The 18,323-nt window shown below is 47.1% G+C and overlaps 2 protein-coding genes across 7 annotated transcripts in view; one reads left to right on the top strand and one right to left on the bottom strand.

Annotated features, from left to right (window-relative positions):
* The window catches only part of LOC147120740 (transmembrane protein 169-like), a 254,784-nt gene extending 248,569 nt beyond the window's left edge, over positions 1–6,215 (bottom strand). The window contains exon 1 of one of the 3 annotated variants that reach the window (XM_085986977.1): positions 6,126–6,215. The gene's annotated coding sequence lies outside the window, so the exon portion shown is untranslated. Of the gene's footprint in view, positions 1–6,063 lie in introns of all 3 variants that reach the window. The other 2 variants (XM_085986978.1, XM_085986979.1) reach the window with 2 other exon arrangements.
* Positions 6,216–6,220: 5 nt separating this feature from the next.
* LOC147120739 (DNA repair protein Ku80-like) overlaps positions 6,221–18,323 on the top strand; it is a 197,389-nt gene continuing 185,286 nt past the window's right edge. The window contains exons 1-2 of one of the 4 annotated variants that reach the window (XM_085986974.1): positions 6,221–6,429; positions 8,537–8,650. In XM_085986974.1, the coding sequence (XP_085843100.1) occupies positions 6,412–6,429; positions 8,537–8,650 (132 nt within the window). In that variant the 5' untranslated portion in view covers positions 6,221–6,411. The remainder of the gene's footprint in view (positions 6,430–8,536; positions 8,651–18,323) is intronic. The other 3 variants (XR_015078230.1, XM_085986973.1, XM_085986972.1) reach the window with 3 other exon arrangements.

Here is an 18,323-nt window from a genome sequence, read left to right as displayed (position 1 = left end):
TCAAGTACAGGGAATCAGTTAGTGGAACTGTCCAATAGATACACGATACTGGAGAAGTGGACAGCGACAGTAACTCAGCAGGGTAGCCCTGAGCAACGTTTTAACGCGGGACTGGCCAAAAGGGTGAGACAGGTAGACCGTAGGAATAGGAGAGCAGGAGATTCTATACTCAGTGATATGAACATCCTTTTTCCAGTTGTGAGTTGGAGTCCCAAATGGTTTGTTCCAGGATGAAGGACATCTCACAGAACAGATAGAAAAACCACTGGGAAGGGAGGAAGGGCAGTAGACAGTCGTGTCTCACGTTAGAACCAGTGACCACCACAGAAGTGTGTTTGAGGTCTTCTAGAGGGAGTTTAAGGGGTTAAGCTCTAGATTGAAAAACAAGACCTCAAGGGTGATGATCTCTGGATTGCTTCCTGTACCACACTGGACAGGTTTAGGAAGTTATGATTAGGAAGGTCAATGTGTGGCTGAAAGGCTAGTGCAGAAGAGAAGGGTGCACATTCTTGGGGAACCGGAGTGAGTTCTGCAACAAGGGAAAGCTGTATTGAAGGGACGACCACTTGAAATGAAATGGCACCAACGCCCTTGTTGAGACTGCAAATAGAGCACTGGAGTGGCAAGGAAAGTCTAGGTGCAGGACTGGAGTGGGATATCAGGATTAATAAAGTGGTTGGACTAGAAGTAGAATAAATAGCAAAAACTATCAAAGGAATAAGGGAAAGAAAGGGCTTTGGGATAGTGAGAAATAAAAAATACTGCTTTAAGAGAAATGGATTTCAGAGAATCCGACAGCACAGGAGGCCACCGTCCCGCCCATCGTGTCTGTGCCGGCTCTCAGAGCTCTCCAATTAGTCCCACTCCCCCTGCTCTTTCCCCAGAGCCCTGCAAATTTTTCCCTTTCAAGTATTTATCCAATTCCCTTTTGAAAGTTACTATTGAATCTGCTTCCACCGCCCTTTCAGGCAGCGCGTTCCAGATCACAACAACTTGCTGGTTAATGGAAAAAATTTCCCTCAATTTTTTGCCAATGACCTTCGCTCTGTGTCCTTTGGTTCCTGACTCTCCTGCCCCTGGAAACAGTTCCTCCCGATCTGCTCCATCAAAACCCCGCATCATTTAGAACACCTGTATTAAAATCTCCCTTTAACTGTCTCTGCTCTGAGGAGAACAACCCCAGCTTCTCCAGTCTCTCCACATAACTCCTCATCCCTGCTACCACTCTAGGCCTCAACATCCTTCCTAAAGTGTGGTGCCCAGAATTGGACACAATCCTCCAGCTGGGACCGAACCAGTGTTTTATAAATGTTGACCATAACTTCCCGGCTTCTATACTCTATGCCTCTACTTATAAAGCCCAAGACCCGTTATGCTTTTTTAAACCAGCCTTATTAACTTGTCCTGCCACAGATTTGTGTACATACACCCCCCAGGTGTCTCTGTTCCTGCACCCGCTGTAAATTTGACCCATTTAGTTTACATTGCCTCTCATTTTTCTTTGCAAAATGTATCACTTCACACTACTGGGGTAAAGTCCATCTGCCATGTGTTTGCCCATTTCACCAATCTGTCTATGTCCTCCTGAAGTCTGTTGTTATCCTTCTCACTGTATTTCCAAGCTTTGTGTCATCAGCAAACTTTGAAATTATGCCCTCTCGGATTTCTCTACCCTCTCCTCTTTTAATGTGACATTGGCAACATCCTCTTCTTTAGTGAAGACCAATGCAAAGTGCTCATTTTGTCCCTCAGCCATGCCCTCTGCCTCCATGAGATAATCTCCTGTTTGGTCCTGAATTGGCCCCACTCTTTCAAGGGGTATGGGGAGAGAGCAGGAATACGGTATTGAGATAGAGGATCAGCCATGATCATATTGAACGGTGGAGCAGGCTCAAAGGGCTGAATGGCCGACTCCTGCTCCGATTTTTCTATGCTTCTATGTTTCATCACTGACGTTCGGCTGACTGGTCTGCAGTTGCTGGGTTTATCCCTCTCCCGTTTTTGGAACAGGGGTGTAACGTTTTCAATCCTCCAGTCGTCAGGCACCAAACCATGTCCAAGGAAATTGAAAGATTGCTGCCTTCGCCACCATTAGTTCCCTCAGCAACCTCCTCTATCTCTACCCTCTCGGATTTCTCTACCCTCTCGGATTTCTCTACCCTCTCGGATTTCTCTACCCTCTCGGATTTCTCTACCCTCTCGGATTTCTCTACCCTCTCGGATTTCTCTACCCTCTCGGATTTCTCTACCCTCTCGGATTTCTCTACCCTCTCGGATTTCTCTACCCTCTCGGATTTCTCTACCCTCTCGGATTTCTCTACCCTCTCGGATTTCTCTACCCTCTCGGATTTCTCTACCCTCTCGGATTTCTCTACCCTCTCGGATTTCTCTACCCTCTCCTCTTTTAATGTGACATTGGCAACATCCTCTTCTTTAGTGAAGACCAATGCAAAGTGCTCATTTTGTCCCTCAGCCATGCCCTCTGCCTCCATGAGATAATCTCCTGTTTGGTCCTGAATTGGCCCCACTCTTTCTTTGACTATCTTTTTACTCTTTTTGTTTATAAAAAGACACTTTGGCTCACTTTTATGTTACCTGCTAATCTATTCTCGGACTCTCTCTTTACCCCTCTTATTTCCTTTTTCAGTTCTCCTCTGCACTTTTTGTATTCAGCCTGATTCTCTACTGAATTATGAACCTGACATTTATTGTAAGCTTTTTTCTGTTTCGTTTTGATCTCTATATCTTTCATCATCCAGGGAACTCTAGCTTTGGCCCTCCTTCCTTTCTCCCTCATAGGAATGTGTGTATTCTGCACCCGAACTATCTACTCTTTGAAGGCCATCGCTCATTTATTGATTTACCTGCCAATCTTTGATCCCAATCTACTTGGGACAGATCTGCTTTCAATTCCCTAAAATTATCCCTCCTCCATTTGAGTATCTTCACCTTTTACTGTTACATAGAAACACAGAAGATAGGAGCAGGAGTAGGCCATTCGGCCCCTCGAGCCTGCTCCGCCATTTAATGAGATCATGGCTGATCATCCAAATTCAGTACCCTGTCCCTGCCTTCTCCCCATACCCCTTGATCCCTTTAGCCTTAAGAAATATATCCAACTCCTTCTTGAATATATTTAATGAATTGGCCTCAACTGCCTTCTGTGGTAGAGAATTCCACAGGTTCACCACTCTCTGGGTGAAGAAATTCCTCCTCATCTCTGTCCTAAATGGCTTACCCCTTATCCTTAGACAGTGAACCCTGGTTCTGGACTCCCCCTGCCATCGGGAACATCCTTCCTGCATCTAGTCTGTCTAGCCCTGTCAGAATTTTGTAAGTTTCTATGAGATCCCCTCTCATTCTTCTAAACTCCAACGAATATAAGCCCAATCGACCCAATCCCTCCTCATACGTCATTCCTGCCATCCCAGGTATCAGTCTGGCGAATCTTCGCTGCACTCCCTCCATGGCAAGAACATCCTTCCTCAGATAAGGCGACCAAAACTGCACACAATACTCAAGGTGTGGTCTCACCAAGGCCCTGTACAACTGCAGCAAGACATCCTTGCTCCTGTACTCGAATCCTCTCGCTATGAAGGCCAACATACCATTTGCTTTCTTAACCACCTGCTGCCCTTCAGCGACTGGTACACAAGGACACCCAGGTTTCATTGCACTTCCCCTTTTCCCAATCTATTGCCGTTCAGATAATAATCTGCCTTCCTGTTTTTGCCACCAAAGTGGATAACCTCGCATTTATCCACATTATACTGCATCTTCCCAATTACCCAACCTGTCCAAATCATACTGGATGTTCTCTGCATCCTCCTCACAGCACACACGCCCACCCAGCTTTGTGTCGTCTGCAAACTTGGAGATATTACATCTAGTTCCCTCGTCTAGATCATTAATATATATAGGTGAATAGCTGGGGTCACAGCACCGATCCCTGCGGTACCCCACTAGTCACTGCCTGCCGCTCGGAGAAAGACCCGTTTATTCCAACTCTTTGCTTCCTGTCTGCCAATCAGTTCTCTATCCAAGTCAGTACCTCGCCGCCAATCTCATGTGCTTTAACTTTACACGCTAATCTCTTATGCAGAACCTTATCAAAAGCCTTCGGAAAGTCCAAATACACCACATCCACTGGTTCGCCCTTATCTATTCTACCAGTTCCTTCCTCAAAAAATTCCAGTAGATTAGTCAGGCACAATTTACCTTTTGTAAATCCATGTTGACTTTGTCCGATCCTGTCACTGTTTTCCAAGTGCTCTGCTATTACATCTTTTATAAATGGACTCTAGCATTTTCCCCACTACCGATGTCAGGCTTACCAGTCTATAATTCCCCGTTTTCTCTCTACCACCTTTTTTGAATAGTGGGGTTACATTAGCTACCCTCCAATCCATGGGAACTGTTCCAGATTCCATCGAATGTTAGAAGATGATCAGCAATGCATCTACTATTTCTAGGGCCACTTCCTTAAGTACCCTAGGATGTAGATTATCAGGCCCTGGGGATTTATCGACCTTCAATCCCGTCAATTTCCCTAACACCATTTCCCTACAAATACTGATTTCATTCAGTTCCTCCCTCTCATTAGACCTTATGTTCCCCGGCATCTCTGGGAGGTTATGTGTGTCCTCCTTTGTGAAGACAGAACCAAAGTATGTATTTAATTGGTCTGCCATTTCTTTGTTCCCCATTATAAATTCCCCTGATTCTGACTGCAAGGGATCTACGCTTGACTTCACCAATCTTTTTCTCTTCACATATCTATAGAAGCTGTTTCTTGTCCTGTTCCATAACAACTTTAAACCTAATGATATTGTGATCACTGTTCCCCAAATGCTCCCCCACTAAAACATGCCCCACTTCATTCCCCAGAACTAGATTAAGCACGGCATCCTTCCTTGTTGGGCTGGAAACACACTGATCAAGAATGTAAGTTAGAAAGCCAGGAAAAATAATGTTCAAAGTTCCAAAAAAATTGGACCCAGGATTGACGGATATGTATTTGAATGCACAAAGCATTCAAAACAAAACAGCAACTATTGAGGGATATAAAGTCATAACAGCACAGAAGGCGGCCATTCGGCCCATTGAGTCAGTGCCAGCTCTCTGTAGAGCAATCCAGTCAGTCCCATTCCCCCGCTCTATCCCCGTAACCCTGCAAGTTTATTTTCCTCAAATGCCTATCCAGTCTCCCCTTGAAAACATGGAGTGTCTCCGCTTCCACCACTCCAGTCAGCAGCGAGTTCCAAGTCCTCCTCACTGTTTTTCCTTACATCCCCCCTATATCTCTTGTCCAAAACCTTAAATCTGTGTCCCCTAGTCCTTGTACCATCAACTAGTGGGACCAGCCTTTCCCCATCTAGCCTATCCAAACCCATCATAATCTTGTACACCTCTATCAAATCACCGCTCAACCTCCTTTGCGCTAATGAAAACAAATCCAGCTTCTCCAACCTGTCATAAGAATATAAGAAATTGGAACAGGTATAAGGCCACTTGGCCCCTCGAGCCTGCTCCGCCATTCAATATCATGGCTGATCTTGGGCTCAAAGCCACTTCCCTGCCCGCTCCCCATAACCCTTCACTCCCTTATCTGTCCTTGTAGCTAAGATCCCCCAAACCCTTCTGGTAAATCTCCTCTGCACCCTCTCAAAGGCCTTCACATCCTTCCTAGAGTGTGGTGACCAGAACTGGACGCAATACTCCAGTTGTGGCCTAACCAGCGCTTTATAAAGGTTCAGCATAACTATGGTATCGTTAATATAACAGAGGTGTGCCCTAGTTTTGGACGGGCCAGGGAATTTAATATTCTTGATCAATTTTTCAGGAGAGGTTGAAAGGGCAGTGTGAGCAAAGTGCTGGAACAAAAGGATGTCGCAGGGAGTTACATTGAGACAGAATCCATACGGAGTTAGGAAATAGGAAGGGCAATGGTCCAATTCTGGGGGAGCATTACGGAGCAAACCCTGGAAATGAGGGAGAGATGGCGTTCTGCAGAAGGGGAGAGCGCGCAGGGCAAGAACAGGGCAATATTGGGGCGTCAACTACCTGGATCAGGGGATGGCGACACCTGCCCCCGGCCCCACCCGGCCTCCGCACCGACCCCTCACCTCGCTTCTCAGCCCCGCCAATCTTCTCCCGGTGGCTCGGACTGTAGCTGGTCCGCTCGCTCCATGTCTGCGGCACCTTGGCGAGCACAGCTTCCGGGAGAAAGCTCAGTTCCGGAGAGACCAGGCGCCGTTCCCGCAGTGCAGTGAGGGGCAGGACGGGGCGGCCATTTCCCTTAGGCCCGCCGGGTCTCCTTTACCAAGGCGGCGGCGACGACGTCGATTCCGTCCGCGGTCACATGTCTGTGGCGCCCCGGGAAGTGACGTCTGAGGAAGCGGAGTTGTGGAGATGGCGCGAGCGGCCAAGGTAGTTTAAAACGAACCGAAATAACGGCCAGCGAAAGAAAGACAGACTCCGACAGTGCAGCACTCCCTCAGTACTACCCCTCCAACAGTGCAGCACTCCCTCAGTACTACCCCTCCGACAGTGCGGCGCTCCCTCAGTACTGCCCCCCCCCCCGACAGTGCAGCACTCCCTCAGTACTGCCCCTCCGACAGTGCGGGGCGCTCCCTCAGTACTGCCCCTCCGACAGTGCGGCGCTCCCTCAGTACTGCCCCTCCGACAGTGCGGCGCTCCCTCAGTACTGCCCCTCCGACAGTGCGGCGCTCCCTCAGTACTGCCCCTCCGACAGTGCGGCGCTCCCTCAGTACTGCCCCTCCGACAGTGCGGCGCTCCCTCAGTACTGCCCCTCCGACAGTGCGGCGCTCCCTCAGTACTGACTCTCCGACAGTGCGGCCCTCCCTCAGTACTGCCCCTCCGACAGTGCGGCACTCCCTCAGTACTGCCCCTCCGACAGTGCGGCACTCCCTCAGTACTGCCCCTCCGACAGTGCGGCGCTCCCTCAGTACTTCCCCTCCGACAGTGCGGCGCTCCCTCAGTACTAACCTTCCGACAGTGCAGCACTCCCTCAGTACTAACCTTCCGACAGTGCAGCACTCCCTCAGTACTGCCCCTCCGACAGTGCGGCGCTCCCTCAGTACGAACCTTCCGACAGTGCAGCGCTCCCTCAGTACTGCCCCTCCGACAGTGCAGCGCTCCCTCAGTACTGTCCCTCCGACAGTGCGGCACTCCCTCAGTACTTCCCCTCCGACAGTGCAGCGCTCCCTCAGTACTAACCTTCCGACAGTGCAGCACTCCCTCAGTACTAACCTTCCGACAGTGCAGCGCTCCCTCAGTACTGCCCCTCCGACAGTGCGGCGCTCCCTCAGTACTGCCCCTCCGACTGCGGCACTCCCTCAGTACTTCCCCTCCGACAGTGCGGCGCTCCCTCAGTACTAACCTTCCGACAGTGCAGCGCTCCCTCAGTACTGCCCCTCCGACAGTGCGGCGCTCCCTCAGTACGAACCTTCCGACAGTGCAGCGCTCCCTTAGTACTGCCCCTCCGTCAGTGCGGCACTCCCTCAGTACTGCCCCTCCGACAGTGCGGCGCTCCCTCAGTACTGACACTCCGACAGTGCAGCGCTCCCTCAGTACTAACCTTCCGACAGTGCAGCGCTCCCTCAGTACTTCCCCTCCGACAGTGCAGCGCTCCCTCAGTACTGCCCCTCCGACAGTGCAGCGCTCCCTCAGTACTAACCTTCCGACAGTGCAGCGCTCCCTCAGTACTAACCTTCCGACAGTGCAGCGCTCCCTCAGTACTGCCCCTCCGACAGTGCGACGCTCCCTCAGTACTAACCTTCCGACAGTGCAGCGCTCCCTCAGTACTAACCTTCCGACAGTGCGGCACTCTCTCAGTACTGACCTTCCGACAGTGCGGCACTCCCTCAGTACTGCCGGTATGACTGCCTTTGTACAGCTCTTGTCATGTGGAAAATATCCAAAGGCACTTTACAGAGGGGGATTGAGAAAAGGGAATAAAGGGATTGACACTGAAGCATAATAGTTGAGAAGTGGCCTGAAACTTGATTGAAATGATGGGTTTTGCGAAGGCTTTAAAGGTGGGGAGAAATGGAGAGGCATGGTTTAGGGAGGGAGTGCTCAAGGTAGAGCGAGGGGGAGGGGAGGTTGTCGAGACAGTGGGAATTTTTTCAGGGTTGCTGAGGCCAATTGTAATTTCTTGCTGCTCCCCAACTGAGATCTGTAATTTAGCACAAATCTTGTATCGAATTTGCAACCTTCCTAATCTGCATATCTCTATCAGCTGGCAGATATTCTGTTCTTTCACTTAGTGATAAGGACTGGATTGAGACAGCACTGCCTCACTGTGCCTACAGGTTATAAAATTTAACACAAGTTGAAAAATGTACGTACAAGATTAAGGGGTTGAAAAGAATAAACTCATAAAACCAGTAGACACTGATTATCAGGGTTTGATGGTATTCTGGCTGTCTAAATGTGTTGCTGGTGCTGTTCTTGCTGTTTAGTTTTGTTTTTGTATATGACAGCAATGTTATTGTGTTTGCTGTTCCTGCAGAGTGCTGTTGTCCTGTGTTGGGATGTGGGCCATACAACAAGCAACTCGCCTCTAGAGGAGGACACTCCATTTGACCAAGCAAAGAAAGTTGTGCTGATGTTTGTCCAACGTCAGGTAATCAACATCCTCCTTTCTGTGCACAACTTTCCCATTTTTCCTGAAAATGCTGACTTAAGGTGAGGCAAAGTTACGGGGGCAGTGGCTGCACTCCCATTCTCTACCCGAGCGCTTGCACACCAGACTTGTCACATGCTGCATCTTGTAACTGTTGGAAATGCTAGCGATAAACTTGTAGTCGTCTCTCTGACGGGACTGAAAGTTATAGAATGGCACAGCATAGACGGAGGCCATTTGGCCCATCGTACCTATGAAAGAGCTCTCCAATTAATCCCACTCCCCTGCTCTTTCCCCATAGCCCTGTAATTGTTACCTTCAAGTATTTCTCCAGTTCCCTTTCGAAAGTTACTATTGAATCTGCTAGCCTCAGCTTGTGGGTGAAAATACAACGCAAAATATGCTGCTGAATTTCGTCTTTAGAGGCCACCCTGGGATGATTTGCATGTGGGAGAGCGTCTGGGCATTAGTGATCATTGTATCATCAGAGTTCAGTTAGCTAGACAAATTACTTAATGTTCGTGCCAGATTTCAGGAGGGCTAAATTTTCAAGAATCAGGGATGATTTGGGGAAGGTTAATTTGCAGATTCTGCTAGACGCCAACAACTGTGATTTGGAATAAAAAGTTATTTTAAATCTATACTCACAAACCATATCTGCTCCTCAGATAAAAAGTGAAATAGAGAGCTCATTGACAAATTAATCACAAAAAGAAGTATTTTACCAGGTGTGTAAAGACAACTGTTAGGAGAATTGCAGCAGAGGAAGTTAACTTAGAACAGCAAAATGAGCAACACAAAAAGGACCATCAATAGATGCAACTGTGATACGGTCTTTTTAATTTATCTCGAGTGTTCTTTTAAAAATTCATTCTCGGGCTTTGGGTGTCGCCTAGTTGCCCTCGAGAAGGTGGTGGTGAGGCTTCTTGAACCACTGCAGTCCGTGTGGTGAAGGTGCTCCCACAGTGCTGTTACTCAGGATTTTGACCCAGCGACAATGAAGGAACGGCGATATATTTCCAAGTCACGATGGTTTGTAACTTGGAGGGGATCTTGGAGGTGATGATGTTCCCATGCGCCAGCTGCCCTTGTCCTTCTAGATGGTAAAGATCGTGGGTTTGGGAGGTACTCAAGCCTTGGCGAGTTGCTGCAGTGCATCTTGTAGATGGTAAACACTGCAGCCACGGTGAGCCGGTGGTGGAGGGAGTGAATGTTTAAGGTGGTGGATGGGGTGCCACTCAAGCAAGCTGCTTTGTCCTGGAGGGTGTCATGCGTCTTGAGTGCTGTTGGAGCTGCACTCATCCAGGCAAGTGGAGAGTATTCCATCACACTCCTGACTTGTGCCTTGTAGATGGTGGAAAGGTTTTGGGGAGTTAGGCGGTGAGCCACACATCTGCAGAATACCCAGCCTCTGACCTGCTCTGGTAGCCATGACATTTATGTGGATATTCCAGTTGAGTTTCTGGTCAATGGTGACCCCCAGGATGTTAGCGGGGAACTCAGTGATGGTAATGGAGGGTGTCCTTCAAGTGAAGCCAGGACTTAGTCACAAAGACTGTGTGTGGTAAACCACTTTTATCGTTCACTATCGTTACACTATAGTTATCACTGTTGTATTGTTATCACCGTTCTCACTGTTGTATCACTATACGAGGTCGCCTCTTGTCGCGCTGTTATACCTGGGCTGACCACCTCCGACTCCGCCCATGGCTCCACCTACCTGCCCAGGTATAAAGGTAGTCGACTGGCTGGTATTCCTCCTTGTTGGACCCGATCACCCACGAGGGTGGGCTCTGTTATTTAGTCAATAAAAACCTTTAGTTACGTTCCTAACTCGTCGCTTTTTATTGGACGAATTGATAGGTATATCACTGTGCAGTGGTCATTCCTACCAATGTGGTCGTGGACAGTAGATTGGTGAGGATGAGGTTATGTAGCTTATTCCCTTGTGTTGGTTTTTTCGCCACCTGCCGCAAGCCCAGTTTGGCAGCTGTGTCCTTTAGGACTCGGCCAGCTCAGTCAGTGTTGAGACTACCGAATCATTCTTGGTGATGGACATTGAAGTACTCCACCCATACGAACATACGTACGTACAAACATACGAATGAGGAGCAGGAGTAGGTCACTTGGCCCCTCAAGCCTGCTCCACCATTCAATAAGATCATGGCTGATCCAATTACTCAACGTTCCCACCTACCCCCGATAACTTTTCACCCCCTTGCTTATCAAGAATCTATCTAGCTCTGCCTTAAAAATATTCAAAGACTCTGCTTCCACCGCCCTCTGAGGAAGAGAGTTCCAAAGACCCACGACCCTCTGTGAGAAAAAAATTCTCCTCTCTGTCTTAAATGGGTGACCCCTTATTTTTAAACAGTGACCCCTAGTTCTCGATTCTCCCACAAGAGGAAACATCCTCTCCACATCCACCCTGTCCAGACCCCTCAGGATCTTATATGTTTCAATCAAGTCACCTCTTACTCTTCTAAACTCCAGCGGATACAAGCCTAGCCTGTCCAACCTTTCCTCATAAGACAACCCGCCCATTCCAGGTATTAGTCTAGTAAACCTACTCTGAACTGCCTCCAACGCATTTACATCCTTCCTTAAATAAGGAGACCAATACTGTACACAGTGCTCCAGATGTGGTCCCACCAATGCCCTGTGTAACTGAAGCATAACCTCCCTACTTTTTGTATTCAGTTCCCCTCGCAATAAACAATAACATTCTATTAGCTTTCCTAATTACTTGCTGTACCTGCATAGTAACCTTTTGCGATTCATGCACTAGGACACCCAGCTCCCTCTGCATCTCAGAGCTCTGCAATCTCTCACCATTTAGATAATATGCTTTTTTATTCTTCCTGCCAAAATGGACAACTTCACATTTTCCCACGTTATACTCCATTTGCCAGATCATTGTCCACTCACTTAACCTATCTATATCCCTTTGTAGTCTGCTTATGTCCTCTTCGCAATTTACTTTCCTACCTATCTTTGTGTCATCAGCAAATTTAGCAACCATACCTTCGGTCCCTTCATCCAAGTTATTTATATAAATTGTAAAAAGTTGAGGCCCCAGCACTGATCCCTGTGGCACACCACTCGTTACATCTTGCCAGTCAGAAAATGACCCATTTATGCCTACTCTCTGTTTCCTGTTAGCTAACCAATCTTCTATCCATGCCAATATGTTCTTCTTCTTAGGCAGTCCCTCAGAACCGAGGATGACTTGCTTCCACATTAAAAATGAGTTCGCAGGTGACTGATGAGTCCAATGCGGCACCTACAATCTCTGTCACAGGTAGCGGCAGTCGCTAATTTGTTACCCCCTACACTATTTTCCGCGATAACCTTTGCTGTAGCATCTTATCAAATGCCTTCTAGAAATCTAAATACAGTACATCCACCGGTTCCCCTTTATCCTCAGCACATGTCACTTCCTCAAAGAACTCCAATAAATTGGTTAAACATGATTTCCCTTGCACAAAACCATGTTAACTCTGCCTGATTGCTTTGAACTTTTCTAAGTGCCCTGCTATAACGTCTTTAATAATAGCTTCTAACATCTTCCCTATGACAGATGTTAAGCTAACTGGCCTGTAGTTTCCTGCTTTCTGTCTCCCTCCCTTGAATAAAGGAGTTACATTCGCTATTTTCCAATCTAATGGAACCTTCCCTGAATCTAGGGAATTTTGGAAAATTAAAACCAACGCATCAACTATCTCACGAGCCACTTCTTTTAAGACCCTAGGATGAAGTCCATCAGGACCCGGGGACTTGTCAGCCCGCAGCTCCAACAATTTCCTCAGTACCACTAACCTGGTGATTATAATTTTCTTGAGTTCCTCCCTCCCTTCCATTTCCTGATTTACAGCTATTTCTGGGATGTTACTTGAATCCTCTATAGTGAAGACCGATGCAAAATACCTGTTCAATTCAACTGCCATCTCCTTATTTTCCATTATTAATTCCCCAGACTCACTTTTTATAGGACCAACGCTCACTTTGTTAACTTCTTTTTAAAATATCTATAGAAACTCTTACTATCTGTTTTTATATTTCTAGCTAGCTTTCTCTCGTACTCTAATTTTTCTCTCCTTATTAATCTTTCAGTCATTCTTTGCTGTTTTTTATATTCTGTCCAATCTTCTGACCTGCCACCCATCTTTGCGCAATTATATGCTTTTTCTTTAAGTTTAATACTATCTTTAACTTTTTCAGTTAACCATGGATGGCGGGTCCTCCCCTTGGAATTTTTCCTTCTTGTTGGAATGTATATATTCTGTGTCTTTTGAAATATCCCCTTAAATGTCTGCCACAGCAACTCTATTGACCTATCCCTTAACCTAATTTGCCAGTTTCATGCCCTTATTTAAGTTTAAAATACTAGTCTTGGACCCACTCTTCTCTCTCTCAAACTGAATGTAAAATTCAATCATGATCGCTGCTACCTAGGGGCGCCTTCACTATGAGGTCATTAATTAATCCTATCTCGTTGCACAATACTAGGTCTAGTATAGCCTGCTCTCTGGTTGGCTCCAGAACGTGCTGTTGTAAGAAACTATCCCGAAAACATTCCATGAACTCCTCATCTAGGCTACCTTTGCCCATCTGATTTTTCCAGTCTATATGCAGATTAAAATCCCCCATGATTATTGCCGTACCCTTCTGACAAGCTCCCATTATTTCTTCCTTTATACTCCATCCTACCATGTGGTTACTGTTAGGGGGCCTGTACACCACTCCCACAAGTGACTTCTTGCCTTTATCATTTCTCATCTCTACCCAAACCGCTTCTACATCCTGGTTTCCTGAACTTAGGTCATCCCTCTCTATTGTGCTAATACCATCATTAATTAACAGAGCCACCCCTCCACCTTTTCCTAGCTTCCTGTCCTTCCTAAATGTCATGTACCCTTCAATATTCACGTCCCAATCTATGTCATCCTGCAGCCATGTTTCTGTAATGGCTATCGTATCATATTTATTTATTTCTATTTGCGCTATCAGTTCATCTGTTTTGTTTTGAATTACATGTGCATTCAGATGCAGAGCCTTTAGTTTTGTCCTTTTATTATTTTTGTAACCTCTAGCCTTATCTGTTGATTTACTCTTAGATTTGTACTCTATCCCTTCCTGTCACGGTCTGTTTATCATTTCCCATATTGATACCTTTCTCTATTGCCTTGTCTCTAATCTTTGAATTACCACATCTTCCCAAATTTGATCCCATGCCCCCGAATATTTAGTTTAAAGCCCTCTCTACCGCCCTAGTTATACAACTCGCCAGAACACTGGTCCCAGCACGGTTCAGGTGAAGACCGTCCCAACGATACAGATCTCACTTTCCCCAGTACTGGTGCCAGTGCCCCAGGAATTGAAACCCATTTCTCCCACACCAGTCTTTGAGCCACGCATTCATCTCTCTAATTTTATTTACCCAATGCCAATTTGTTTGTGGCTCAGGTAATAATGCAGACATTATTACCCTTGAGGTTCTGCTTTTTAATTTAGCCCCGAGCTGCTTATACTCTCTCAGCAGAACCTCTTTCCTAGTTCTACCTATGTCATTGGTACCTACATGGACCACTGGCTCCTCCCCCTCCCACACTAAGTTCCTCTCCATCCCAGAGCATATGTCCTGAACCCTGTCACCAGGCAGGCAACACAGCCATCTGGACTCTCGCTCCTGGCCGCAGAAACTGTATCTATCCCCCTGACTCTGCTGTCCCCAATTACCACTACATTCCCAGTAACTCCCCCCGCTTGAATGGCTTCCTGTACCTCGGTGCCATGGTCAGTTTGCTCATCCACCCTGCAGCCACTGCTTTCATCCATACAGGCCGCAAGAACCTCAAACGTGTTGGACAATTGCAAAGGCTGAGGCTCCTCCACCTCCTGGGTCCCCATACCTGCCTCACTCGCAGTCACACCCTCCTGTCCCTGACCACTGACCAAATCAGAAGACCCTATCCTAAGGGGTGTGACTGCCTCCTGGAATAAAGTGTCCAGGTAACTTTCCCCCTCCCTGATGCATCGCAGTGTCTGCAGCTCGGCCTCCAGCTCATCAACTCTGAGCAGAAGCTCCTCAAGCCGCAGACACTTATCACAGACGTGTTCGTCCTGGATCACACTGGCATCCAGGAGCTCCCACATACTGCAGTCACAACACATCACCTGCCCTGCCATCTTTGTTGAGTCGTAATTTATTTATTTTTATTAATTAACCCTACTACACCTAATAAGATTTATTACTGCTAGTAAACTAGTACTAATGAAATATTACAATTACTAATAAATTTCTTGGGCTTTAAAAGATAAGGGAAGTGAGCAAAATACTCACCAGCCAATCACTTACCCCTTTCCCTGTGATGTCACCTTTTATTTTTCCCTGAATGCGGTTGGGGGGTGTCACAGAGCCGAACTCTCGCTGGGTCTCGGTCCCCTCTTGTGCAGCTTTTTAACTCCTGCTCTCCTGGAAGCTGACAAAGATAGAAACAGAAAGGAACACCTCCCTCCCCGAACTCCCTCACTCACCAAACTCGCAGCTTTACATTCTGTTCCAAGCTGCACTCCGTTACAAACTGCACTCTAGTCGGAGAACATGATGTGCTCTTTCTACCCTCAGTGCTTCTTCCAAGTGGTGTTCAACATGGCGGCGTAGTGATTCATCAGCTGAGGAAGGGCGCAGCGCTCTGCTGCTCCCACGCAGCCAGCTCACCGCCTTTTAAGTAGGAAAAACCGCACATGCATGTTTTGAATGGGCTGTGCAGCCACTTAAAATCACCCCCCAAAAAATTAAAGGGAGCATTGCTTACACCCCCTTCTGGACTCCCCTACCAGAGGAAATAGCTTCTCTCCATCCACCTCATCAACTCCTTTAATCATCTTGCGAACATAAGAAATAGGAGCAGGAGTAGGCCAAACAGCCCCACGAGCCTGCTCCGCCATTCAATAAGATCATTGTTGATCTACGACGTCAACTCCAATTTCCCGTCTGATCTCCATATCCCTTGATTCCCTTTGAGCCTTGAATATACTCAACGACTGAGCATCCACAGCCCTCTGGGGGAGAGAATTCCAAAGATTCACCACCCTCTGAAGAAATTTCTCCTCATCTCAGTCCTAAATGGCCGATCCCTTATCCTGAGACTATGCCAGCTCGTTCAAGACTCTCCAGCCAGGGGAAACAGCCTCTCAGCATCTACCCTGTCAAGCCCTCCTCGAATCGTGTATGTTTCAATAAGATCACCTCTCATTCTTCTAAACTCCAGAGAATATAGGCCCATTCGACTCAATCTCTCCTCATAGGACAAATCTCTCCTCATAGAACAACCCTCTCGTCCCAGGAATCAATCTAGTGAACCTTCGTTGCACCGCCTCTAAGGAAGTATATCCTTAGGTATGGAGACCAAAACTGTACACAGTACTCCAGGTGTGGTCTCACCAAAGTCCTGTACAATTGTAGCAAGACTTCCTTAAACACCTCAATTAGACCACCCCCTTAATCTTCTATACTTAAAGGAATAGACGCCTAGTCTATGCAACCTGTCCTCATAATTTAACCCTTTTTGCTCCTGTATCATTCTAGTGAATCTGCGCCACACCCACTCCAAGGCCAATATGTCTTTCCTGAGGGGCAGGGCCCAGAACTGAGCGCAGTGTCCAGATGGGGTCTGACCAGAGCTTTCTATAAACTGGAACATCACTTCCACCCCTTTGGATTCCAGCCCCTGAGATAAAGGCCAACATTCCATTAGCCTTTTAAATTATTTTTTGTACCTGTCCACTAAGTGATTTCTCTATTTGGACCCTTAAATCTCTCTGCTCCTCCACAATTCCCAGCTTCTCGCCCCAGCAGTTCAAGAAGGCGGCTGATCACCACTTTCTCCAGGGCACTTGGGGATGGACATTAAATGCTGGCCTTGCCAGCAATTCCCACATCCCGTGAATGAATACATTTTTTAAAAACCCTCTCTAAGGCCTTGACATCTTTCCTCAAGTGTGGTGCCCAGAATTGAACACCGTACTCCAGCTGAGGCCAAACCAGCAATTTATAAAGATTTCGCATAACCTCCTTGCTTTCATACTCTGACTCTATATTAATAAAACCAAGGATCCCATATGCTTTTTTATCAGCCTTCTCGACCTGTCTTGCCACCTTCAAAGATTTGTGTGCACACACCCTCCCAGGTGTCTCTGTTCCTGTACGCCCTTTAAAATTGTACCATTTAGTTTATATTGCCTCCTCATTCTTCCTACCAAAATATATTACTTCACAATTTCTTTGAGTTAAATTTCATCTGTCATATGTCTGCCCATTTCACCAGTCTGTCTATATCCATGTGAATCTGTTGCTAGCCTCCTGATTGTTTACTACATTTACGAGTTTCGTGTCATCTGCAGACTTTGAATTTATGCCCTACATACTCAATTCCAGGACAGTAATGTATCTCAAAAAGGGCAGTGCTCTTAGAAAATAAGGAATAGGAGCAGGAATAGGCCAGTCAGCCTGCTGCGCCATTCAATAAGATCATGGCTGATCCAATCTTGGCCTCAACTCCACTTTTCTGCCTGTTCCCCATAACCCATCACTCCTTTGTAGTTCAAAAATCTGTCTATCTCCGCCTTGAATATATTCAATGACTCCGCCTCCACAGCTCCCTGGGGTAGAGAATTCCAAAGATTCACAACCCTCTGAGAGAAGTAGTATTTGGACTTTCAGAAGGCTTTCGATAAGGTCCCGCATAAGAGATTAGCGTGTAAAGTTAAGGCACATGGGATTGGGGGCAAGGTACTGACTTGGATAGAGAACTGGTTGGCAGACAGAAAGCAAAGAGTTGGAATAAACGGGTCTTTTACTGAGTGGCAGGCAGTGACTAGTGGGGTACCGCAGGGATCGGTCCTTGGACCCCAGCTATTCACAATATATATTAATGATCTAGACAAGGGAACTAGATGTAATATCTCCAAATTTGCAGACGACACAAAGCTGGGTGGGCGTGTGTGCTGTGAGGAGGATGCCGAGAAACTACAGGATGATTTGGACAGGTTGGGTGATTGGGCAGAAGCATGGCAGATGCAATATAACGTGGATAAATGTGAGGTTATCCACTTTGGTAGCAAAAACAGGAAGACAGATTATTATCTGAATGGCAATAGATTGGGAGAAGGGGAAGTGCAACGAGACCTGGGTGTCCTTGTGCACCAGTCGCTGAAGGTAAGCATGCAGGTGCAGCAGGCGGTTAAGGCGGCAAATGGTATGTTGGCCTTCGTAGCGAGAGGGTTTGAGTACAGGAACAAGGATGTCTTGCTGCAGTTGTACAGGGCCTTGGTGAGACCGCACCTTGAGTATTGTGTGCAGTTTTGGTCGCCTTAGCTGAGGAAGGATGTTCTTGCCATGGAAGGAGTTCAGCAAAGATTCACCAGGCTGATACCTGGGATGGCAGGAATGACGTATGAGGAGAGATTGGGTCGATTGGGCTTGTACTCGCTGGAGTTTAGAAGAATGAGAGGGGATCCCATTGAAACTTATAAAATTCTGACGGGCCTGCACAGACTAGATGCAGGAAGGATGTTCCCGATGGTTGGGGAGTCCAGAACCAGGGGTCACAGTCTAAAGATAAGGGGTAAGCCATTTAGGACAGAAATGAGGAGGAATTTCTTCACCCAG

Source organism: Somniosus microcephalus, chromosome 4 (genome assembly GCF_052327205.1).
Source record: "Somniosus microcephalus isolate GS21.2 chromosome 4, FLI_Smic_1.0, whole genome shotgun sequence".
NCBI lineage: Eukaryota > Metazoa > Chordata > Chondrichthyes > Squaliformes > Somniosidae > Somniosus > Somniosus microcephalus.
Note: the sequence above shows the minus strand (reverse complement) of the source record. Positions and strands in the feature narration are given on the sequence as shown.